Source organism: Camelus ferus, chromosome 19 (assembly GCF_009834535.1).
Source record: "Camelus ferus isolate YT-003-E chromosome 19, BCGSAC_Cfer_1.0, whole genome shotgun sequence".
Taxonomy (NCBI): Eukaryota; Metazoa; Chordata; class Mammalia; order Artiodactyla; family Camelidae; genus Camelus; species Camelus ferus.
Window position 1 is genome coordinate 7,018,100 of NC_045714.1, and position 27,418 is coordinate 7,045,517.

A 27,418-nucleotide genomic window follows, 5' to 3' on the forward strand; every position below is an offset into this window, starting at 1 on the left:
ATTTGAAAAAAGATGTCCAGGCTCACTTATGATTAAAGAAATGCAAGTTAAAAATACACTGAAGTCCTGTTTTATATCCTGACTGAATAGAAAAGATTAAACACACACACACGTTGGTAAAGGTGAGCATATGCTGTGATCCAGCCATTCCTCCCTCACTGCACGTCTCAAACTGTGCACGGGCATCACTGGGGACCTTGTTAAAATGCAGGTTTTATTTTCAGTGCTTCTCAAACTTTAATGTGCAGAAGAGTGACCTGGGGATCGTGTTAAATGCAGATTCTGGGCAACAAACCTATAAGAGGCATTTGCAGGCTCACTAATTATAAAGGAATGAGTATTAACCATAAATTCCTCTTTTTTCCTTTCACCTACCAGATCAGTAGAATGTAGGAATGGTGATAACACGGACTGCTCTTAAGAGTGCAGGGAGATTAGGTTTCTAACGCATTGCCAGTGGGAGTATGAATGTTTGCAGCCACTTTGGGGGGCAGTTCGGCCATCAGTCTTTCAATGTGCCCTGCCAATGACCCACCAGGGCTGATTTCCATCCTTTCTTCTCCACATGTGCACAAGGGGGCAGGTCCAAATATGTTGCAACACCATTGTTGTAGCAAAAACATTCGGGATACAACCTAAATGCCCGACAGGTTATCCCTGGGGACGTGATAGCAGCATTTGTGACGCAGTTGTTTGAGTGACTGACATCATGCCGTATACCTTTTTGTAATCTTTTAAGTTTAAAAATTTTAAATACAATCTGGCACACATACAAGAACGTATAAAACAGCGGGGAAGGTAGAGCTCAGTGGTAGAGTGCGTGCTTAGCGTGCACGAGGTCCTTGGTTCAGTTCCTAGCCCCTCCATTTAAAACAAATAAATAAATAAACCTAATTACAGCCCCTCCAAATAAAAATAAAGGTTTAGATTATGTAAAAAAATCAAAACAGAATATATAAAACATAAATGTGCAATTTAAGGAATAAAACACCTGGGTAACCACCACCAACGAACATTCTTAGTACTAAAGAAACCCTTCACCTGTTTCCATCCATCAGCTTCTTCATTCCACCACCTTCTTCCAGTCTCTAATTTTGTGTAATAATTACTTTAAAATAGTTTTGTCACCTAAATAACATGTTGCTTAGTGTTGCCCCTTGTTGACCTGGATGGCTAATTTTCCTTCACTTGCCTCTTAAGGCTGTGAGATTCCACCCGTCGCTGCAGGCAGCTGTAGTTCGGTCATTGTCACCCTGTGACGATACCACACCTCATCTGCACCTTCACTGCCAATGGCTGGTCTCCAATTTGGTAATTAGAGCAACGTAGCTGTAAACATTTTTGCACAGGTTTCCTGACTCGTGTGTGTGAGCTCCTCTGCGCCCAGAATCTGCATTTACCAAGATTCCCCCCTGGTGATTCCCACACATGGTAAGTTTGAGAAGTGCAGTGTGGGAGGAATAGCATACGCTTATGTTCAACTTTCCTAGGAAATGCCAAACTATATTCCAACGCGGCTATGTTAATTTCTTTGTTTGTTTTGAGGAGGAGGTAATCAGATTTATTTATTTATCTGTTTATTTAATGGAGGTACTGGGGATTGAACCCAGGACCTCATGCAGGCAAAGCACGTGCTTGATCACTGAGCTATACCCTCCCCGCCTTATATTCATTTGTATTCCCATCAGCATCTATAACTTCTTAAATTAAAATGAAAAGAAAAAAAAAAAACTAGCTAACAAGTCACTAGGGCACAGTCTTAGTTGAAAGTGGAAATAACCACAATACAAATCCTCAGTTATTCCTCCTCTTTCCTTTCTGCTCCTCCACTCCAGCCCCTCCCCTTCACGGATTAGAATTTGAAATGATGAGATGAAATATAGGAGGAGGGTACTGTATAAGCAACAAGGTGGATCAGGACCTTTGTTTACAGTGAAAACAACCTCCAGTTCACTGCTGGTCCACCCCCACCCCGCCAGGTTTGGAAGTTCCTGAACTGTAAAGGAATGTTATCCAAGAATAGGAATCCTAAGCTTCTAGACCCGGGGCACAGTGTGGCACACCTGGGTTGTTCAGCTGTCTTACCTGCTCTTGAGAAAAATGAGTTTCTCATCTCTTTCTGGTGACATTGAAATCACCCAGATCATCTGTCATTTCAGGATCTTTTAGTGTTTTCATATCTTACAGCACACAGTCTCCCTGACTCTGACATTTTCCAACAGGGCTTGGTCCCACAACCATTTTGTTTGTTTACCAGACATTAGTTGGGTTCCAACTGGTTGTGAGGTGCTATGCTAACCTCTAGGAATGCAACACGAAGCCTTAAGGAAGTCACAGAGTAATCAAGAGGAAAAATAAAGAGACAGGCAGTTGCCATACAGTGTGATGAAGATTCACACAGTGGTCAGACAAAGCTTCCTGCAAGAGGCAGATTCATAACCTCAGATGTATAGGAAGAGTAGGTCTTAGGCAGAAAGAAAAGTGAGGCAAAGAGGGTTCCAGGCAGAGGGAATAGCTTGTGCAAAGTCCAGCTCTGGCCAGGGTGGGCTCAACGTAACCCACTGTAGCTCCCTGACCACTCCTAGGGTATTTACACACCAAAGCAAAGAGACAGAAGGACTGCCCTCTGCGTTTGCTGAATTGGGATGATGTTAAGCTGGAGTTGCCTGTGACTGTATCTTTCCCCCATTTTCAGAAAAACCACCTGCAAGGGGGAAGAATAAAGCCAAGCAAAGGCCAGCAGTGAAGAGCGTGATCATGAAACAAGAGCATCTCCTTGCTTTAGGTCTCAGGGTCCCTGGAGCAGCCTTGACCCTGGGGTTTCTTTCTTAGATTTTGGAAATGACCTAGTGTCTGACCAGGAAGTCTTCTTACTTCTGGTAGTTTTATGTGTTTTCTGTCACATGTAACCAAGACAGCGGTAAAAATACCTGGTCAAGCTGTAGAGAAAGGGCGGAGAGGAACCCCCCTTACCTAAAGTCAGGAGGAAGCAAAAACCCTAAGGAAGGAGCAGCCATGAGGTGTGTAAATCGCAGGGAATAGAGGGTGAGGTGCAGAACAGAGAAAAGAAGCCGAACGACCAAACAAACGTGGAATAGCTCACTTACAGCAGAGAAAATACCAAGAACTCCCAGAGCGAATAGACTTTGGTTCCCATGTCTGATCGCCTGCAAGCCTGGGGGGCGAACTTTTATTATCTTGTACTGCAGATACCTCTGTTGTTATCACCTGAGTCTCAGAGGCACTTAAGCCCGGGTTTAAAAGGCCCTTTAAGAATCAGCTAGCTTCACATGAGTTGATATGGGATGATTTCTGAATCTTCAGCCCTGAGTGGGTGGAGCAGTTTGCTCCACCCGTTCAAGGTGCCTGGTGTACGGAAAAAATGTCTGGTGCATAGTAGGTACTTAATAAACGTTCATGAATGAACCCTGAGTGAGAAAAGGAAGGCAAAGTACAAGACAGTATGTTGAGCAAAGACCTTTAAGAAGAAATAATGAAAAAGAAGAAACTAAAACTATACATACAAGCATATGTAAGCACGTGATTGCCTTTGGGGAAGGGAGCTGGGAATCCGGTGTGGAAAGAGTAATTCTTCATCGTATACCTCTGGGAATGTTTGAAATTTTTTTTCACTCTCTGCATGTATTACTTTTTCAATTAAAAATACTGCAATGACAGATATATATGATAAAGCAAAAAGAGTAATATGTTAATGATAGAATATTTGTGGAAAGAATGTGGGTGTTCACCAAACTTTTTCTTTCCCCCCACTTTGCTGTATGAAATGTTTTATGAAGAAAAATTGCTGGGATGGACGTTTTTACTTTAAAAAGTTCCCTATCTGATGAAATCAAAGGCCAGCCCCAAAGCACTGGTACCCACCCAGCTCTCAGAAGGAAGGAGAGTTCCCATGGTGGTGGTGGTGGGGGGCATCTTTCTGCTTAAGTGTGCTAAGGTTTGCACTGTTAGACTGGAAACATCTGAGCTGGCTTCTCTGCTAAGCGCAAGGGCTGAGTCTAAAGCCATGACTTCTACATTGATATGGCCCCCAGTTCTGCCCAGTTGGGGTCCACAGTATTGGACAGTGACAATAGATCCTCAAAGAGCTTCTCTCTTTGGGATGTAAGTGCAAGACAAGATGGGGCTTTTTTCATCATGCTTGCACTGAAAGTGATTTTAAAGCGGTATTGTAGGGAAAACATTATTTCACTCACTCAAATAAATGCTAAACACAGAATATGGCAATTCAGTAGGTGATCATAAAGTGAGTTTTTTCACTAATAGTCTCCTGCATTAGTTTTTGCTGTGTAACAAACAACCCCAAGATCTCAGTGGCTTTCGATAACAAATATTTATGGTCTTCTTTATGGGCCTGTAAGTCACTGTGGCTCTGCTGGGTTGGGTTGAGGTCAACTCCACGTGTCTGCTCATTTCCCCTTCAGTCTTTAGCTACACAGGACATGTTCTTCTCATGACAGGTCGTATGAGAGCAAGAGGATGAGGCAAATTGTACAGCACATTTAAAACCCCTCTCCCCATTGGCCAACACAAATCACATGGCTTTGCCCAAAGTCAATGGGGCCAGGAAGCCACCCTACCCACCATGACACCAATGGATAAGTATGATTCTGCACCAGGGAGAGAGTGCCGAGTTGGAAACAAAAATCTAATCTATCACAGCAGCTGACGTTGAAAATAGGAATACAATCACACAGCAAAGAATAAACAGATTGATAAACTTGATACACTTACAGTAATAATATATTTATATCTAAACCATTAGGTCAGAACCCAAACTCTGATCAGCTCTGTGGCATGTGACATTATTTTTCTTGAAAAAACTGACCCATAGATATGAAAGTCTGATCCTTGCCTTGCTGCGTTGTGTTGCTGTATTCTACCACTAGGGCAAAGCATTAGGCATTACTTGACAGCTTCTGGGCTGGGCCTCCCATCTGTTACGGTGTATTAGACGCTGACTTACACCTGCTCTCCCAGCGTAATTATCCCTAGTGCCACCTCACTCTCAAAGGTGTCCCAGTTTGATGTCCCAGTCTGGATGATGAACTATATGATCATCTTATGTACACGTATACATGTGATGCTGCTTCTCCAGAAGTAAACAACCCTCCCAGGAGCTAATATTCCACAAGGAGCACCTTTTCCTTTCTAGAAAAACGCTCCAATTATAAGTAACCTCTCTCCTTCAGACCCTCACATGTTCTAGTCCACCTTAGAATGCTCACCCCCCACTTCTCTGTTCTCTGATTTCAATGATCATTTTGACTTTCCAGGAGCAGCCTCCCCTGGGCCACCCAAATCTGGGTTATGTGGGTTCCCCGTTGTCCTGCTGTGTCCCCTGTTAGAGCATTTATGTGCTGTGACAAATGTTTATTTGCTCACCTGCCTTATTAGTGTGTGAGCTCCCAGAGGGCAAGGACCCTGCCTGCCTCATGTCAGCACTGTCATATGCCCCTTTGGCAATTAGTATTTGCTGAATGAATGCAACCGTTGCTATTGTTTTAGTAATTATTATAAATTATGGTGGAATTCAAAAAACATACAGAACAACACTGCCCCCAAGCCCACTTTCTACCTGCCCCGCCTTCCCTTGCTCACTTTCCTCTGGCCACATCAACCTCAAACACCCCAGGCAGGTTTCCGTTTTAGGGTTTTTGCATTGGCTGCTCCCTCTGCTGGGAACTCTCTCCTTCTTGATAGCCACATGGCTCCCTCCTTCCCTCATTCTGGTCTTTGTTCCAATCCTAACTCCTCAGGGAGGCCTTCCCCGACCACCCTAGGTACAACTGCAACCCCTCTCCCCATGTCAAACTCCACCCCCCACTCCCCAGCACGCATCCTGCGGAGACGCTGGACTGTGTAACGTGGATCCCGTTCTACATGTACTGTTTCCCCACACCATAAAGGCAGACTCCACAAGGACAAGGGTCACTCTCGGTTTGCTCTTGATGCCTCCCAAGTTTCCAGAACTGCAGCCAGCACATAGCAGGTGCTCAAGAAACACTGAATGAATGAATGGATGAATGAGTTCAATGACCATTTATTGAGCACTTCTGTCTGGGAGTTGGAGAGGCTAGAATCAGTCTCAGACTTCAAGATCCACAATTTTGGTAGAGGAAATGACAAGACAAGAAACAGTGGCATCAAGACAGTAAGGCAGTGGCTGGATCACAGAATCCCATGTCCTCAGGGCTCCGTGGACTCCGTTACAAGTTCTACACTCGTGCGTGGAATGAATCGACCAGTCAACTAACAAAACCGCAGCAGCTGATGGTGTTCAGAACATTCGCCCTATAGTCTCCCTTTTCCTAATAACTAAGTATCGCCCAATTCCACCTTCAAGACTCAATGAAGTAACTCTCAGGGAAAGATAATACCGGAAAAATACAGCCCAAGCTAAATGACTATCATCGCTGCTTAAGAATCACAAAATCAGCATTAAAAACATAATGACCAACTAATTATTTTAAAATTTTATAGCTAGCATTTTGAAAAAAAAAAAAAACAACAACAGAGGGAGACTGGTTTAATACTCAAAAGCACTATTTTACTGACAATTTGCAAAAAATCTTGACTATCCTAAGAAACCATGTTCTAAAAATACAAATAAATGTATCTTTGTGTGTTAAAAAAAAAGGTAAATGTACTTTGTGTGTGGAGAGATGCATTTCCTGAGGATGAACAAGTCCCAGACCAGAGATGTTGGATTTAAAATACAGATTCTCAGGCCCCCCACCCAGATGCACTGTATCGGAATTTCCAAAGCTGTGCTGTGGCTGTAGGCATTTTAAACAAGTTTTCCAGGTGATACTTACACCAGGCTGAGTTGGGAAATATCTTTTTCTGCACAATGTGGGTCATAATAGTGCCTCCCTCACAGGCTGTTGGGAGGATTCCATGAGATTATTAGGTAGTGCCTTATTGCCCCTGAGTCAATAAATGTTAGCTTTTTAATCACTGAAAATCATCTTTGCCATTCATTTAATACATATGAGTTACGTGCCTACCATGTGCAGGGTCCAGGGCAAGGAGTGGCAAATTCTGGCCCAATGCACCCGTTTTCGTTTGGTCCATGAGCTAAAAATGGTTTTCACATTTGTTTAAATGGTTAGACAAAAGAAAAATCATAGTTTGTGACACTTGAAATGAAGTTCAGATGTCAGTGTCCATCCATGCGGTTTGATCGGAACACAGCTGCGCCCACTCCTTCACTATTGTCTCTGGCTACTTTCACGCTACAACAGCAGAGCGGAAGAGGCGCAGCGAAGACCACGTGGCCCACAGGGCTGACAGTGTCTCCCGCCTGCTCCTTTACAGAAGTTTGCTGAACGCTGCTCTGGGGCGAGGGCCTTCCATTGGGGTTCTTGTGTTTTGAGAATATACAAAGGTTTCTCAAGACGTGTATGGGCGTGATTAAGGAGATCAACTCTCAGGTCCTCAGCTTTAACATGTACTTTTCCCTAAAACTGGTCATCTAAGAATACACCCAGAAGGTGACTCAGGGTGCCCGTGCTGAGAAAGTAAGTGCCCCACGACTGGGAAAGAAACTCCAGATGGTTCAGTTCTTTGCTTTCAACAAAATGGACCCAATTAATTATGATTGATCCTTGTATGATTTTCTGGTATTTAACTCAGAAGGAATCACACTAATTGAGAAGCATTGCTGTAACAATACACTTTCTATTTCCGTATCCTTATTTATGCGAATGAGACTTCTCAGAGATCACATCAATATAAAAGAAAATTGGGACTCTAACTGAAACTGACCTGTATCTCATTCTAGCAGTATGTAAAACACTTTTTTTTAAGTCATAATCATCGCAGATATATAAGCTGATTAAAAACTAGGCCTACTTCATTAAGATATATACATTACCAGCACATTTTTGCTTATTTTAATTATTTATCAAAATGTATCACATATTTATGTTGTTTACAATATAACAACAACAAAAAATTGTTTCTGGTGATAATTTGATGTGAAAGAAATGTTTAAAGCTTGGAGCCCTATGGTTACAGGGAACAAAAAAACGTAAGCCCCAATTTTTATAACCATAATTTTGTTACTGAGTAGTAGGATGAAATGAAGAACAAAAAATGTTCCAGATGAGTAATGTTTCCCATTTTTCAATCCCCTCCCTCTGTTCTGGAAACCTCAGAGACCGGTTCTTTCAACCTGATTGGCTGAGGTGAGCCCTCCCAGTGTTTTTTTTTTTCCCCTGGCAACACTGCCATTTTGTTCCCACGTTGCTGGTCACTGGAGCTAGGGCATCTGAGAACTGGATCAAATCCGTATCAAATTTTCCATCTCCACGAGAACAGGACTTAAAGATTACTGAAGAGAAAACAATCCTCTGTCCAAAGGTATCATTCGTCTGCTAGGATAGAAGAAATACCAATCTATGTGCCCTTTCTGAGAAATATATGTAAGAAATTAATGGAATAAGGATAAAATCAGAGTGAAGACATGAAATAGAGGAAAAAGAGCATAAGGAACTATGGCGAAAAATGAATGTTATAATTTTTGGTTAAATCAAAATGGATGGTGGCAATTTGGGAATCATAATGTAAGAGACACACTGTAGGACACTTAATGAAAGCCTGGAAATAAACTTGCAAGCTACCTCAGCAAAACTCAGCATGCGGAGAGAGGGGGTTGTAGAAAGAGTCCAACGGCCTCCTCTTAGGAGCAGGAGACTCTTTAATGGAAGACTGGGGCCTGGTTAATACTGATATTTGATATAGCGCTAGAGGAATTAATTTAAAGATAATTGCTAAAGTTTAGAAAGAATAGAGACATACATAAGAACTTTCAAGAGCCAAGCGGAAAGTTAGAAAGGAAAAAGGAGAAAATCACAAAGCTTTATAAATAGTAACTATTAAATAAGAAATGAGTCATACGAAGTGTATGTCCCTTGATAAATGCAAACGTTTTGAATTTTCCTACAGAAGATAAAGAGAAGCTGATAAAGAAACATATTAAACAACAGAGTGGGCACAGATAAACCAGGCAAATGTAATAATATAAAAGAAGACTTAGAAGACTTCGAATATTGCTATGAAATAAAGTGGAACTTAAGGCCAAAAGCTATTCAATGAAAAGATCAGGCATAGACTGAAGGACAAAATGTAAAATTGACAAAGAACATGTAATAGTCACATACTTATATGCATCAAACAACATACAGCAAAATATAATAAAATAAAACACCCTAGTAATACAGAGAAAGCTTGATTAAAAAAACACAACCATAGTGAAAAGTTTAAAAATACTTCTTTCAAAGTTTATCAAATAGACAAAAACTAAGAGGGGTTTAGATAATCTGAGTAACAACGTCAACGTGCTTGACTCACAGACCACCAAACACCTGCAAAACTGGTCATGTACGTGACCACAAAGGAAACTAATAAATTACACAGAACACATGTTTCACAGGCCGTATCTTCAGATCAAAACTCATTAATATCAGAAATCAAAACCTAAAATATAGTTTCACAAACCTTTATACGACCCTTGGATGTTATCCCCCTGACTCACCAAACCAACCAACCCTAAAACTGAAATAACAAAGTACCTAGAAATTTATGAAAGAAGGACACTTCATATAAAAATCTACAGAAATATGAATGTCATGAAAATTTCTGAAAGAACTTGAAAGAGGCAAAAAAGATGACTGGAGGTCCTGTCAGATCCCAGCTCTGGGTTATCTAGTTCTGGAGAGGTTAGTGCCTTTCAGTGAGAGACCTGAGGTATTTTACAACTTTGTGTGTTATAGAAACATATAATAATGCAAAAAAACGTAAAAGAATGTAAACAGACTTTGTGGGTGGAATGCAATTGATGGCTGTCCTGCAGACAGTGACCAGTTTTGCATCTGTCTGTAAATTCACTTCAGCATTCTTGATTGCCTGTGTGAGTCCTGATTCACTGAATTCTACTTCGATCCTGTTGTAACATCCTACTGATCCCCTTAGCAACTGATGACTTACGTAAAATTGCTAACACACGTTCCTTTGATAGTTTGTGACAGTCATGAGTTTAACTTTGAAAAAATGATCTTTTAACACAGATGAAGTCATACCAGACAATATACAACTTTAAATGCTTTCATTACTAAAGGCTGGAAATAAGTGAACTTAATACAGGAAATTAGACTGACAAATAAATGGAAAGAAAAGCAGGGGAAAGAATTAATGAAGTTAAAAAATGAGTACTGAAATTAATAAAATGGAGGAGGAGTAGAGAAATAATAAATGAAAGAAAACGCTTTACTTTTACATAAATGACAGAACAGGTAAACTCTTGGCAAACTACCTAAGGAGACAATGGAAAAATCCAAAAAAAAAAAAAAAAAAAAAAAAAAACCACCCCAAAACCCACAAACAATAAAAAAAAAATAAAGAAAATGGTAATAAGAAAGTTGTTAGACCAGAAAAAAAAAAAATGCCAAAGATTCTAAAATAATTTTAGGAGAAAAGTTAAGTGGAATTACACGTCTACAGATTTGAAAATTTACAGCAAAATGAGTGATTTTTTCTTTTGCAAAATATAAAATACCAAAATTCATTGGGTTGAGACATAAAAGCCAAATAGACTGTTAATTACAGAAAAAATGGGAAAAAATGAAAAAGGCTATCAGCCCAGAAAATAGATACCTCTTGAAACAGGGAACTATTGCTGGTCCCTGGAAAAGAAGGAAAGAGCCTCACTTTATTTTCAGAGCAACAACCTACAACAAAAAAGCAAAGTCAGAGCGCAAAGAAGAAAACCAGTGCTCAACTGCACTTAACACACAGAGTTGTAAAAATTTCAAGTGAAATATTAGTAAATGAATGTATTAGAAGAATAATCCAACATGACCAAGAGTTTGCTTCAGGAATATGAGGGGATTCAATACCAGGCTATGTCCTACACTAATTCACGTGTCAACATATTTAAGTACAAGCCCCAAATACCTATGTCAAAAGGTATTGAAGAGATATTTGACAATAAGCAGCAATCTACCTTGATAAATCTACCTTGATAAAAACTCTTGAGTGAAAATTGAAGTGGAGTATATGAAAATGAAAATGAAGTAGAGTACTTAAGTATACAGTACCCAAAAACTGTACCCAAAAGAACAACATATATTATATTAAATTGGGAAATTCTAAAGCCATTCAAGTTAAAGTTAGAGATGCACTAGAAATTCCAGCTCTATCAACATTGCTGGGAGGTTTTGACTATTGTGATAGGACGTGAAAACAAAATAAGTAGAAGAAATGCTGCAAGGGAAGAGATAAGACAACCTAGGAATGAAGTGACTATATCATAACCATCATAAGTCATATTTATCAGAGACCAAGGGTATCTAATAAATACTGTCAATAAGGTTTTTTCCTAAGGTAGTGCAATACAGACAGAATTACCAATCATAGCTATTCTTTGTGTTTGCAACAAACAATTATTTTAACATGAAAAAAAATCCTATTTACAATTATAATAGGATTTAGAATAACAAGAAAATACAGGCTTTATTTAATAAGAATAGACTATATATAAAGGGAACTATGTAATTTTATTGAATGACGTTTATAACAGGCTTTAAATGAAAGTTTTTGGGTGGAAGATTGAACACTTTTTAAAAAGTCATTCTTTTCATAAGTTCATGTAATTATATTGATGCAATTCTAACCAAAATCCAAAAAGATTTTCTTTTTTGGGAGGAGGGGAGAGAGGTACTAGACAAAGTGAGAGTTGATTTGGAAATACGAGTATCTAAGAATTGCTAGGGAAATTTTGGAAAAGAATAGCTACAGAAAGGCTTTGCAAGTCTAAAAGATCTTAAGGCTTACCTTAATGCTAATATGATCAAATATGTGATGTTGGCAAACCAGAGAAGATATAAAGATCAGTGGGACAAAAGAAGGACTCCAGAAGTAGATTTAAGTATACTTGGGAACTTCATCTAGAGGTGAAATTAAGATTTCAGTTCCAAGGGAAATAATATTTTGCTTAACCAGTATATGGTATATGTGGGCAGCCAAACTCCTGTATCACACATATATATAAATATGAATTACGGCTGCAGTAAGGTGATAACTGAAAACAAACACTGAAAATAACAATGAAAATATTAGAGAAAAAACCCTCAAGAGAAGGAAGGACTTTCTTAGAAAACACAGGAGCCACAAATAAAGCACTAGAAGAATCTGACTACATAAAAAGATGGTTATTTTTACATGGAAGCAGCACCATAAGGAAAGTCAAAAGACAAAAGATAAGAGAGGAGAAAACTCAGCACTATGTGACAGACATGGGGTTTGTACCCCAGATGCCCAGGAACCCAAGGAGAAAAATGAGTATGAGTTTAAAGTTCACAGAAAAAAAAATCAACAATTCTAGGCAGAGATGTCACGCAGATGCAAATCCCAACACCAGCTTGGGAAACGCACAAAGCAGATCACCATTTTCACGCATCACACTGACAAAACTTCAAAAGATGGACAGCACCCAGGATTGGTGATGGTTGGACCCCACACCACAGACGAGATAATCCTTCTGAAAAAGTCCTCTGAATCTATGCAAGTACAAATTACGGAAACTCGCTGAAATTGACTTTGGGAATCAAACCTGTGGAAAGGGGGAAAAAAAAAGCGCAACTGAATGGGAGGAATTATGTGGGATGTTTACTGTGGCAGTTTGTGATGGCAAACAAAAACAAACACAATGGAAATATCCATGAATAGAGAGATGGTTGAATAAAACATGGTATAGTCATACTCTGGCTTTCACTTGAAGAAAGTTAGGCAGACACATGGTACTGTTAATAAATGAAATAATAAGAGCAAGGTAGAGAGAAATGTACATAGTATGATACAATTAGTATAATAATAGGAAAAAACCTTTTCCAGGTTATCTTTTGGGTCTATGTATCTTGGTATGAACAAGGAGACCTTACTTAGGGTGGGGTGAGGATAGGCTGGAAATTTCTGGCTTAGTTTTTGTACAATTATATATATATAGTTTATTGCAAGGAACAAGTTTTACTGTTGTAGTTTGTTAAAAAAATCCAAAAATGCATGTATGTGTATGTGTATTGTATGCATACATGGAGGGCAGCATCTGGGTGGAGATAAAAAGATATAAAGAGAAATATAGCATACAAAAATAGTACGCTCAGTTCAACCCCAGTTCTGTAACTGGAGTAGAAAACACACAAGCATAGAAAAAAGCAGCTCAGAAGGAAGTCCATCAAAATGGTCACAGTTTTTACATCTGGGTAGTGAAATGATTAAGGACTCTGAAGTTTTCTTAATAACATACAGATAGGTGGTCTCTGACTTACGGTGGCTCAATTTATGGTTTTTTGACTTTACAGTGGTACAAAAGTGATACACATCCAACGGAACCATACTGTGAATTTTGGTCTCTTCCTGGGCTAGCAATCTGTGGTCTGACCCTCCCTCCTGACGGATCACGAGGGTGAAACACCGGTACAGTTACAAGCATTCTGTACCCCTACAATCCACCCGCTTTTCACTTTCAGTACAGAATTCAGCAAACTGCATGAGATACTGAATGCTGTATTATAAAATAGACTTTCTGTGAGATGATTTTGCCCAACTGTAGGCTAATGTTAAGTGTTCTGAGCATGTGTAAGGTAGGCGAGGCTAAGCTATGATGCTTTGTAGGTTAGGTGTATGAAATGCATTTTTGACTTAACGGTATATTCAATTTACAATGGGTTTATCAGATGTAACCCGCTGGTACATCAAGGAAGATTTGTAACATGGTTTCCATATTTTCTATCTTGAATACACATTACATTTATAATCAGGAAAAAAAATCCTTTAAATGTTGAAACAAGGGGCACTTTGGAAGGGGGGTGAGATGTAGAGCACAAGGTTCCTGACAATAGAAGTTTCCCAGCTAAAATTCAGTAGCTAAATAGTTTCCTAAAGAGTGGCAAGCAATAATTCTAAATTGATGAAATAACTAAAATACTAACAAAAAGAAAAGCTGAAGCTTTTCTGATTTCTTACCAAACCACAGTTAATGATGCATTATGACCATTGCTGATAGGAAAATAAAGAAATCCTGACAAAGAAGACGTGCAAATGATCAGAATTGTGTTCAAACATTAGGGATCAAAGGAAGAAAGGTGACAAAATTCAGCCTGAGCCCTGTTATATATTTCTTAAGGGAAGCTGATTTTCTATTTCCAACAGGCAACCCTCAAGGTTTCCAGCATCACCATTTTGCCTATTTTCTTAGTTTGTTATTACCAAAAGAAAAAAGGAAAACAAACAAACAAAAAACCCCAGTATCTTTATATACAAGTGAGCTTACCTGCATGAGAATTTTAATAAGTTTATGTGTAGGGAAGTAAAAGTGGTGACAACTCTGGCAAAAATGCATCTGAGCATTCTCCCAACATTTTAAATGTGCTTTTGTCACAAAGTAACCTCCCCTCCTCACCAATCCCTGCTGTCGCTCTGTGGGAGAATGTTTCATTCATTCCGTATTTATTAAGAGCCCATCATGAATTGCAGATCACGCTAGAGGCTGGAAATCAGAGATTACGGCCCTAGTTCAGGTCCTTAGATAAGTGTGAATAATTCTAGCTCACTCTCTGGCGCCACCTACTGATCACACGGTATTTCAATTCAAAACAAAAAAATTTTAATTTCCGTCACCGCAACATAGCCTATGCTTTGAAAGAAACTAGGTACTTTTCCAATCCCATTTGTCTGGTCCCTGGGACTGCACATATATTAACATCTAAAACAACAGCATCCAAGAAAACGGTCCTAAAGGTTAATAGGAACTTGCATTCTGTTTGCATCTAAACAGAAATGTCAGGTTTGTCAGCCTGAAGTTTCAAAATCAAAACAGTTGGGTCACTTTAGGTATCATGCATATTTGATTTGACTGTGAAAAAGGTAAGACTGTTTATGAGAGAGGACTAAAAACCTTTGCTTCTTTAAGTTCTCTTTAATTATATAATTCACATCCCAATAACCTAAATCACACCATTACTCTAAAGAATCATTAACATTCAGTATATTTTAACCATGTATCAATTTATTAGGAAACTATTCCTTTTTTTCTCACTTGCACTAACCTTTTTTTTTGGGGGGGGTGTGTCAAATATCCATGTAACATTGTGTAGAAAATGGTCCTTCATGCCAACAGATTTGTATCCATGTGTTAAAAACACTATTACCCCAAACACTGGGGGGTATTTTCAGAGGCTGGAAAGTACCATCTACTACACAAATTTAATGAGATGGAAAAACTCTTTATTAGAGTTGGGAAATCAAGCTGGAAGCAAATAAGTATATTCACTACTCAATTCATTTAATTCCAACCCATAATTGGAATCATCTTGGTAGCGTTTAAGGTTCTACAACAGTTGCAACACGGCGATTCAGAAGTGGTCTAGAAATTACCACAGTGTTAAAAAATTATAGTAAGCAGTATAAAATTACAATTTATTACGGAGGTGGGGTGTTTTCACAACGATCTTTAAAAACGTTGAGGGCAAACCTCTTACAGAATTCTATTTCTGACTTTTTTGGGGTCATCCTCTTCTTCCCCCTTTCTTTTGTTTTATGGGCACTAGTCTGGTATGGAATCTGCTGGACAGAGCAAAGCTGGGTGGGTGCCTCCCTGGATGATGGAGTAAGTCTGCTTGGGTAGCTCTTGCTGGGAGGTGGAGAATATGGGCGGAGCCGTGGTGGGCACGGCGATGCTCTGGCCTCCGTCGCTGACCACGGTCACCTCAGCGGTGCCCTCCTGAATCAGCGCGTTCAGGCCTTCAAAGTCAGTGCACGTGATGCCCGAACTGGTGATGAAAGTCTGGTTGCCGGAGCCTTCCTGGGGGCCGCCCGGGGCCGTGGGGATGAGAGTCTGGTGCACAGTGGCTCCGTCTGTCTGGTCGTGAGTGGTCAGCAGGACAGCCGGCTGGGGCATCGTCGCGGCCGCCTCGCTCGGACACCCCGAGGACGGAGGCGGGGCGATCAGATTGACCTGGCGTAAGATCTGCAGCCGGCTGTTCCCCTGCAGTTCCTCTGGGTTCTGGGCCACCAGCGCCGGTTGCACGATGTTCACGGCGGCGGCCGCAGCCTGGACGATGGTGTTTGCCTGGGGCACTTGGTGCCCGACGATGATTTTGACCCTGCCCTCGCTGAACTGGGGCACTTGGCTGGGCTGGAGGGGCACCTGGAGGTGCCCCACGGTGAGGGGCGCGGCGGGCTGCTTGCCGGGGTCGATCTGGAACTGCAGGACGGTCACGTCCGAGTTCTTATTCTCGCTGTACTCACTGTGCTGCCGCTTGTGGCTGCGGAGCGAGTCCTCGCGCATGAACGAGGCATCGCACCTGTCACAGTGGAAAGTCTTCTTGGCGTCCAGCCTGGCCACCTGCCGGCTGCTCTGCCGGCCCGCGTCCTTCCTCTCCAGGGCCTCGGTCCTGACCACGTCCCCGTGGAACTTCTTCACGTGCTTGCTCAGGTTGCTGGGCTGCTTGGTATCGAAGCTGCAGTAAGTGCACTTGAAGGGGCGGTCTGCGCAGTGGATGCGCTCGTGGATGCGCAGGGCGGCCTTGCTGGAGCAGGAGTAGCTGCACTCGGAGCACTTCTCCGGGTGCTCGGACTGGTGCGCGCGGCTGTGCTTGCGCAGGGCGGCCTTGCTGTCCCCCAGGAAGTCGCAGTGCGGACACTTGAAGCTGTTGCCGCTGTGCTTGATGCGGATGTGCGACTTGAGGTTCCCCTTCATGGTGCAGCGGACGTTGCAGAACTCGCACTTGAAAGGCTTCTCCCCCGAGTGCACGCGCATGTGCCTTTTCAAGTCCGAGCTGATTTTGAACTTGGCGCTACAGAGCCAGCACTGGAAGGGGGCGTCCCCTGTCAACACAAGGTGAGTTTCGATAAGAACAGGCAGGCAACAACCACAGCGGATCCCCCCGAAGCACACACCAGAAAATCGCTTTATACCAAGGCAGGCGGGCGCAGACCTTCTAACTGCAGCTCCTAGCAGCCCCTGGGAGAAAAAAAAAAGAGGGGTGGGGTGGGGGGGCTTCTCTCCTTTTCCCAAACCTAAACCACCACCACAGGCTTGGGTGCACGACCACAATGATGTCTCCCAGGAGAAAGACGGAGACTGAAAATCAAGCTATTTAATAACTGTCCCCCATAAAATAAGATCTGCGAATATACACCTAGCATATTCTGCAAAACAGTCAAGCTATTGTTCCTACAGTTAACGTGCCCACTCTGCTAGTGAACCGTTCAGTTGTATATTTTTTGCATAATCCGTTGATTTTGATTGAGTTACATGTTGTAACAGATTCAAGGGCACATTTTTCAAGTCAGTCAGCTCCCGGCTCACTCGTCAGCGTGTTCTTTTTAACAGTGATTGAAACGCCCAGCTTATACTTCATGCAGATTTTTATTAATAAAGACGTGTTTATTGCGCACAATTTATTTATCCCACATTGCCAGCTGTGTTCTTTACTTGTGAAGTTACAAAATCCAGCTGCTTGATTTCTTTCCTTTTTTTTTTTTTAAATTCATGTTTGGTGAAAGATGAACAGAAAAAGCGAAATTGCAAACATCTGAAAGGACATGATATTCCAAATTTATTTTCCTCAGTGAATGCCAAGTCCAAATCGTCTACGGCACTGATAATTCAAGCAAATTGGTGACCCCGCCTGTGGCAACAGTGTTTAAGCAAGCAAAAACAACAGCCGCTAAGATTCTTCCGTCTCTTCTGGGATGGCAGGCGCCCTGCTGAGCACTCCACAGGAATGGTCTCATCTGATGATCCTGACCGTCCCATGAGGTGGGTACTGTTATCAATATTATTCTCAACACTATTGTACAAAGGAGGAGACTGAGGTCTAGAAGGGCTACATGACTGGTTCACGGCCACCCAGGAGGACACGCCAGAGCTTGGATTCGAACCGAGGCTGATTCCAAAGCTGGTTATTCTCAGATGCTAGGTGAGCACCTGTACCTACGAGCGATGTTTGCTTTCTTAGGCCATACGCTCAAAAGAGTGGGATGGTGTTCCCGGCCTTTTGGTATAAGCCCTATAATATCACAATGAGCTGTTTAATAAATGCAATTAAAGATGGCAGGGAGCAAATTAAACAAGCTTCTAGGAGATGGAGAAGCCCCAAACTAAACGATGCTTTGTATGACTCAATGCCCGAGATCATTCACACAAAACTCTAGAACAAGGAACCGTAAGCTATATAGACTGTCGGCCAAATCCAGCTACAGCCTGTTTTTGTAAATAAAGTTTTATTGTAACACAGCCACGTCCATTTCTGTATTGTTGATGGTTGCGTTCAGGCTACAACAGCAGAGGTGAGCAATCGTGACAGGCACTGAATGGCCTGCCAAGCCTCAAGTGTCTACCATCTGGCTCTTTGTTGACTTCTGCCTTAGAATGTTGTTCTTAACCTTTTTTTATGCCACTGGACCCCTTTTTGGCAGTTTAGTGAAATCCATGGACCCTTTCTCAGGATAATGTTTAAATGCAGAAAGTAAACCAAAATAAAAATCAACAGGCATACAAATGCAACTAATTGTATTGAAAATTACTTTAAAAATTAAAAGAAAAAAATTGTGATATGGCAATGTGTGTGCTTTTTAATGCATTAAGTAACAAGCACCAGCGGCGGGTCGAGTGACTGCGATAATTTCTAAATAGAGGAGAGAGTAAACGATATTCTGATGTATCACTTGCTGTAAAGAGTGCTGCAACTTCTACTGGCGACAAGTTCACATGCCCTGTTATCAGATGGGACGCCTATTTTCATAATTGAAGGACACATCACATTTCAGGAAGGTTAGTGAAAATGAAGATGTAATTTTTTTCCTCGTCCAAGTTTACGAACCTCCTAAATTCTACTCATGGATCCCTGGGTGGAGGTGCCTGTGGACTCAGAGGAAGAGTCTCTGCTCCAGAATGTTCTACTAGGTCTTCCAGTTCCATCACTGCCCAAGTTGGTGATCTGTTTGTCTTTTGTTTTTCTTTTTCAAAGCAACCAGCAGAGGTCAAACGCAGAACAACCAGATGACCAAATCTTGCAGCTGAGTTGCTCTCTGACATGAAAGCAAAGGGCTTACATCTCGTCATCAGCCTCCTCCTCATCTTCTTCTGCTTCTTCCTTTTAACCACGGATTTGTGTCTTCAATGAGGCAGACTGGTCAGCAGCACTCCCACTAGACCGTAAGCTCTCCAAAGCTAATGACCATGCTCGTCCCTGCCCACCGCCTGATCCCCACAGTGTCTGGTACCTGGTGGGGACTTCATGTTGCTCAATGAGCAAGCAACTGGCATATTTAAGCTGACAGATCTTTCTTAAGTTTAAGTTGCTAGTAAGACAATGCAGTTGAACAAAGCGATGGAAGGGTAAAAACAAAATCCTATTAATTTCACAATTTGTGAAATTTTATAAGTGCCACAGATTTATAAGAGGGAAATGAACATTCCATGGAGACACGTCATAAATGGCACACACTTACATTTTTAGAGAAAACAGCCTTTCTAGATCAACTTAAAGGTGCTACTATAAATGGTAAGTTTATCCTCATAAATCAAAATGATTCTGAATCACTTCCCTAATAAATCCTTCAGTGCCTCTAACTTAGGCTGGGGAGATTTCTCAAGAAAGTCAGACGGGTATCAGTTATGCCAATGTCTTAACCTGCTATAGGAGATTAATGTCCCCAAACCTCCCCACCTCTGATCCCTCCCTGTAGCCATGGCCTCTGCCACGTATGTAATTATACATGCTCTCTTGACAGGGGCAGGATGACCTGCCATGACCCCCGAAAACAGACTCGATCGTGTCATTGGATTTCGCCGATGGTATGTTAACTAGACTTGCTACAAGCAATGGCTCGAAATGGGCTTGCGAATTGGGGTTTGCTCGCTGGCCCTGTGTCACGCACCGCCATGAGAAGGTCAAGCCTGTCCTGGCCCTCCGATCCCAGGAGGCAGATGACAGATGTGGAACAGACCTGGATTACTGCCGCCAAGTCCAGTGGCTGGCCAGCCCACAGCCCACAGATTCTCGGGTTTGTAAGTGAGCCCAGTGAAGATCATCAGTTCTGCCCAGGTGTCACCCAGCTGATCCCCAGGTGTGAACAGAGAAGGCATGTTGCTGCATCCACTGAGGATTTTGGGGGTTTTTTGTTACACTGCATTACTGTGACAACAGGTAACTGATACAGATATTCCATCTAGAAACAGAGGGCTGCCATAACAGAAAACTAAAAGATGCAGCGTTGGCTTTGGGATTGGTGGCAGGCAGAGGCTGGAAAAGTGGCAGTGCACATTATTTAATGGCAAACATTTGGTAAAACTGTCACCTGTGGTAACTGAGAAGATAGAAAATATGCCCACTGAATTTTGGACTTGAGCAAAGAAATGAATTCTAGGCAGAAGAGTGAAACTGTCTTCCAAGCCACCTATGATAAGGTACCCTAAGAAGGAGAGAAACTCAAAAAAGAACCAGCCATTTTCAAAATGGAATTTAGAGGGAATATGGGAGATCAAAGATGTGCTGGGTTAGATGAAGTTTCTCATCTCCAACCAGCAAAAGATTTTCAAGTAAGACAAAAGCCTGGGGACAAAGATCACATCCAAGGAACCGATCTCAGAGGGAAGAACAGATGGGCAATGAGGCTCGCAAAAGTGAGGTTCTTTGTTAAAATCGCCAAAAGAATAAAGTTGGTGCCAAGGAAGTTCTTGCAGCTAGACAAGGAGTCCTAAAAGTCTCATAAGATTCAACCTACAAAAGGCTAAATGCCAAAAGTGCCTATAGTGGGGTTTAAAGAAAAGACAAGTCTCCAAAATAATTATGGGTGTGGCTTCTGGCACACAGATACACAGGAAACTCACACAGTTTTAAAGATAGCTCCACCAGTGAAGCTGTCACCAGCTTAGACTAAAATAAAATTAAAGATCCCAACTTTCGGTAGGCAGGTAGCAGACTGAGAAAGTCTCTCAGAGGTACATTTTCCACTCCTTTTCAGAAGTGGTTTAGGAAGGTGATGAAAGGATGCTCCAGGGGACAGTCAAAACCCCGGAGACTCAGCCAAGGCCTAATGAAGAAACAGTCCCGGTCCCCAGAGTCAGGGAGCTAGAAATATTTGCCCAGAGGGGTTTCAGAAATCTGTGCACCAGTGACTACCAGCTGCCTCCTGTTCCTCCCTGTTGGAACAGCAGGATTATTATCCCAGCTCTGTCTCACCACTGCACACTGGGAGTGTGCGGACAGACAACGTGCCTTTTTACTTCAAAGGGCTCTACGTCAGGAGAAGCTATACGCCTACCTGATGGAGAAGACGAGGTCTTGGTCTTTAAGCCTGAGCCTATGCTTGGGTGTGACTTGGAGGGGTCCTGGGAGGGCATGAATGTCTCTGCATGTCAGAGAGATGTGGTTGATGGTGGGGTGAGCTGAGGTTGCTTGCAAAAATGGCCTTTGTCAAGTGACCCTGTGATGACTCTCCATGTGGGCGAGCTCAGCCCCATCCCTTGACACCAGGCCCAACCATATAACTTGCTTTAGCCAATGGGACGCAAGCAGAGGCTTGAAATAAGCTTACACATTGGGGCATGCTTGTTTGTTTGCTGTGCAGAGGTCTGTCACTGTCATGAGAAGAGCCGGAATAGCTCATGGATTCCCAGTGGGAGGTGATGAGACATGTGGAGCAGAGCCAGACTGCCCCAGCCAAGGCAAGGGGACGGCGAGCTAACCCACAGCCAGCAGATCCCTGGCCAAGGTCAGCCAGTGGACACCCAGCCTTTGCCACACATATGATTAAGCCCAGCCAAGATCAATGGAAAGTCAATCCAACCCTCGTTGACCTGAAGTATGTGAGCAATAAATGCTTTTATAATACGACACTGAGGTTTTGCGGTAGTTGTTACACAGCATCATTGTATCAAAAGCTAACTGATACACTTGCTAAAAGGAAAACGTACATAATTTGTTAACTTATATACTCTGCTGAGTTTTTCTGTCAAGCTGTCTCATGCTGAACCGATGAGAATATACTTTAAAAAAACGACTGAACTGCCTAACCATACATTATACAATTTATTAAAAATGCATTGTTTGTATCTCTTTTATTTAGTGCACCTCCTCATTTAAATACTTTACTAGTGAATAAGTTATAAAGCTGCATAAAGATATACATAAAGTTATAACCTTGATGTTTTCCCCTATTTTACTGAGAAAGGCACTTCAGAGCAGACAAAAAGCAAAACTGCAAACCATGGGGTGACCAAACATCCCCGATTCCTTTACCCAGGTTGCGACTAAGTGCTTTATGGTCTTGTGACTGAAGCAATAGGAAACTGGGAGGGTAGCGCGAGGACCACACGAAGGACTAACCTGTGTGGGATCGGAGGTGGACGGTGAGCTGGCTGGAGTTGCGGCTGGCGTAGGGGCAGATCTGGCACTTGAACGGCCGCTCGTCCGAGTGTATCCGCAGGTGCTTGTTGAGGCTGCTGCTGTCGGCGGCAGCATAGTCACACGTCTTGCACTTGTAGGGCTTCACGCCTGTGTGGCACCGCATGTGGGTCTTCAGCTTGTCCTTCCGGCTGAAGCACTTGCCACAGACTTCACACTTGTGGGGTTTGTCTCCTTCACACACGCACAGATGGCATCAGGAAACAAGGTGAAAAAGGAAAAAGGCTTATTTCCCGCTGCCTTATAAAAAGAGTAAAACAGTCACCAAAGAATATTTAGACACCCCCTCCACACTAGATAGATGATTGGCAAAGAGAGAACATCTTGGGAGAGGGGGGATCTCTTCTGTTTTGCTTATTTGTATTTTCTAATTTTTCCTACATTGAATACGAATTCTTTATTATTTAAAAATAGATGGCAACTCAAATGTTTAAAGTACAGCTAAGTAAAATAAGAAACACTGTCTTGTACATCCATTGGTTCTTCTTTCTTTTTCATAAAAGACATACCCTAAAACTCAGAATCTCTAGTTTTAGGAGAACTCATGGCTGACCAGCTAAAGACGACATTTTCCAGCCTCCCTTGCAGCTAGGTGTGACTCTGAGACCAAGTCCTCATTAGTCAAAATGGTAGAGAAGGTAAATGTGTCCTTCATAAAAGGAAATTGCTTGCCTCTTACTTTTTCTCTTTCCATCTGACTTGCCAGCTGTTACCAAGACACAGGGGTCAACAGGCAGGTGAGGGCAGCACACCAGCAGACGGTGGATAACGTAACCAAATATACTCTAATGACACAGAAGGAACTTAAGTCCCTGGATGATCTCCTAGGACAGAACTGCCTACCTGCTCAGACCACTTGCTGACCTCTGGACAGTGCGACAGACATAAACCCCTACCTTGTATGAGCTGGTGTCTGGGCTTTGTAACAGCAGCTTAATGTGTCCTCACTAACACACAAGTCAACTTGCTACCCATGAACTACTGCTTACTTTTCCAATTATTTCTGTACGTGTGTGTGTATATTTTGGGGAACAAAAATATTCTTGGCCAAAGTCACCTGAAATACTTATTTTTTGAAAAGCACTGTGCCTCTGAGTGATTTTACTTAATCCTCTCAACAAGTGGGATTAGTACCCAAACTCTTATTTTCTTAGCCAATTCCAACACTGCCTCCCCACTGACTGCTTTCTGGTACTTACAATAATTTCATTTTCACATCATTAAGTTTCTACAACGTGATTTTCTTTTTTTAAATGAAGTATTTCACTGCATGGATGTACCGTGTATTACTAAACCAATTTCCTACTTGGCCATGGAAAAGAATGACATAGATACATATATGCTGATGTGGAAAGATGTCCAACATTAAATGAGAAACAGCAGATTGCAGTGATAGGTGCATAATTATTAACTTAATAAAAGATGGAAAAAGCAAATTGTGTGTGTCTGTGTGTAGGCCCGGTAGAGGTAAGCCAAAATTTAATGACACACACTGGACTATTAAGACTTGGTGACTTTTGGGCATGTGTCAGATGATGAGGTGGGTGGTAAGTCAGAATTTTCACTTTTTACCTTATATATTAAACATGTATTTTGGCCAAATCCTAAACAGCCAAGAGCTAAAATCAACTGCAGCCAAAGCTGATGACAATCATCATAGAGTAAACACCTGGGATTTAAGAAAGCATCTCTAAGTGTATTAAAGATCATACTCTTATTATTAAAAATGTTCATAGTCAAATTTAAAAGTCCAGGAACAATACTTTCTCATTATTGTCAGTTGCTAAACAGCTTCTGTGGTTGCCAGCCTGTGTCTTTGCGACACTGAGTGGATGCTGGATGGTGGTGGAGCTGGATGGTTTTTGGCCAGTTCTGCTGGTAAAGAGCCCTGTTGCTCCTGGCCACGCCCTCCTCTCTGAAAGTAGCTAAGGTGAGGACACCTTGTCAACCCTCTGACTTGAAGATGCTGACGGAGATGCTGCAGTCATACAGAATCTGTCCGACAAACCCAAGCCTGGCTAACCGTGAGCAGAAGATGCTTCCTGAAGATGTGCCGCCATGGACTTCAGGTTGCTGTCCTACATTTTCATAATGCTTCCCCAGTCATCATGAATAATGATAGCACTTTACTCTGGCAATGATGAATGTGGTATGTGTGACTGATGGAGCTCCAACAGAGGGAGCCCACCAGGAGAGACTCATTGCTTGTTGCACTGAGAATGCTTACCAATACCTGAAACGTAGTAACGTCAGATTCTGATAATTAGAAGGAATCCAAATGACAGATGCTGTGAGGCTGATCAGATATGATGGAGACCCCAGTGCAACAAGGCAATCATTGGCCACGGCCAAGGACTATGGAGACCACTGCCGGATAGATCATCTTCCAAAGGCTGAGGCTAAATAGCAACACCTTGGCAATGGGTGATGCCCACGCCGAATTTCAGTGTGTCCCTCCCTGATCCACACTGGTACTCTTTGAATTTACACATGTCTGTATCATTTGAATTATGAGCATCTAATACTTTGTTTAAAATAGTCTAAAAGCTATTCCTCCTCCATGCAAAAAGTCTAGGAGACGTAAAAATAACATAATGAAGAAAACTAAAATCATCAGAAGTAATCACAGTGTTCTTTTTCCAGGCATCAATCTTTTTTCTCTCTTTAAAAAATAACTCTTTATTAAATTCCCCCTTCTGAATGCAAAAATAACACACACTCATCATATCCAATGATATAGGGTAAAGAAATGAAATATATGAAAACCTACTATTCTCCCCCCATTTTCCTCTTTTTACCAGTTACCACACACCCACACACTCTTATAGGATCAGCTCCTCAAAATGAGAAGATGTGCATTTAATTTCAATTAATTCTGGAAGAATAATTTTCAAAACGGTTGTCACCGCTCTCAGTTCCTCTCCTGTTTGCTTATAACTGTCCTAGTACTGGATTTTCTTGCTCTAAACATTTTCTGCCAAAATCATGTGTGGAAGCAGCATCTCATTTTTATTTAACTTCTATTTGTATCCCCGTGATGACCAGGAAGGTTCTGGGTCGTATCACGTGTCTGACTTGTCGGGACCCACAGCTCCTAGCTCAGAGGACGGATCTGTGAGACTCACCCGTGTGAATTTTTAAATGACGTTCCATGTCCTTCATGCCGTAGGCAGTCTTGAATTGGCAACCTTCAAAAGGCGAGGAAAGATTGTCAACCGAGGGAAACACAGTCACCTTAGAATAGAGAAACCTGGCAGAAACTTCCTTAACCAAGTGATGAGAGCCAACCCCACGGTAACAGGACCAAGAGCATCAGTGTGCCTCCTGAAACCACGCACCAAGAAGCACACAACCTCACTTCTGTGCTTCCCACCTACGTCCAATCATGAGGAAACATCAGACAAACCCAAAGGGACGAACATTTTATCAAATAACTGGCCTGTACTTTGAAAAACTGTCAAGGTCATGGAAGACAAAAGCTTAGGATTAAAGGAAGCTAAAGACATATGAAAACTAAATGCAACTTGTGATCATGAACTGGAGCCTGGATCGGGGGGAAAATGTTTTTCTTTTGATACAGAGGATATCTGTGAAACCATTGGTAAAATCTTAATAAGGTCAGCAGTTTGATAATGTTATGTGTAAATGTTAATTTCCTGATTTTGATGATTGTACTGTGGTTATATAAAAAAATTTCTCTGCTTCTGGAAAGACACATTGAGATACTTAGGGGTAAAGGGACATCATGTCTGCAACTTCGGGGGAAAAATACACGTATATATATAGAAAGAACAACAAAACAAGTGTAATATGCTAACATTTGGGAAATCCAGATGAAAGGTATACAGAAATTTTCTGTACTATTTTTGCAACTTTTCCCTAAGTCTCAAAGTTTTTTATTTAAAAGTAAGGAAAGAACAATTTTTCTGGTTTCTTCCTAAGCTATTGCACAGAAAGAAAAACTCACAGTAATCTGAAATGCTCACTAGTCCCATTCAAAGTCCCACAGCTATAAAAGTCTAAATAAGAGCCCATGTGCATGGTGACCAGAGACAGTGAGAGACGGGTCATGTGTGATGATGGAAGAGCTGTGGGGTTGACGTTTACACCAGGCAGCCTGGAGCTTCCATGTCCCATTGTCAGGAGTTCACGAGTTCGAGCCCTGGACCTGTTAGATGTCACATTCTCTACGTGGGTGGGACATGATGCTGCCTTTACCTGGATAGCAACAGTTAAGCCTCTTCTGAGCAGGTGGGACCGTGGGCTTTTTGGCACGTGACTTGGCAGGGAGAGAGATGACAGTGGCTGTCTGGTTTTCATTGCTTTCTGTGGGCAGATACGTTTGATAGCCATGTTCAAAAACAAATTCTGGAGCTGAAACTAAAAGAGAGGATGATTATTAATTTTCATAGTATGAATACCAATAGCTCTTCCCTTTGCCTACCTTCCTTTGTAGAGAAATAAACATCTTAGATTTCTTTCCCAGCCTCCTTTGCTGCTTAGGAAGTGATCATGTGAACCCATCCTAACCAATGAGACACTAGAGAATATGTTGGGGTGGGGTTCCAGAAAAGATTTTCTCCCTGATTTAAAAAAAAAAAGGTAGGGGCAGAAAGAGAGGCAGCCGAGGAAAGCTCATTCTTGCTGCCCTGATTGCCCTACTTTCTAACTTTGGACGTACTGGAATAAGGATGTGCATCTGGTTCTGTGGCAGCCATTCTGTAACCATAAAGAGAGAGCAAGAAAATCAGATGTTGAGCCACAGCCCTAAAAATAATTCAAAACGAGACTTATTAAACAAATAAGAAATGTTCCTATCATTTACACCAGGGAGGTTTTCTGTTCACTTCAGCCAAAAGCATTAGGCACTTTCATAAGCTTTATCACAAAATCCTAACAGACACTGGAAAGGAGCTGCCTGA

General features: G+C 41.9%; 1 protein-coding gene across 1 annotated transcript in view; it reads right to left on the reverse strand.

The window, feature by feature from the left end:
• ZFP64 (ZFP64 zinc finger protein) overlaps window positions 1–27,418 on the reverse strand; it is a 67,251-nt gene that overhangs the window by 22,933 nt on the left and 16,900 nt on the right. The window contains 3 exon segments of the mRNA XM_032461389.1: window positions 22,419–22,670; window positions 25,622–25,684; window positions 26,715–26,876. Of these exon segments, the coding sequence (XP_032317280.1) occupies window positions 22,419–22,670; window positions 25,622–25,684; window positions 26,715–26,876 (477 nt within the window).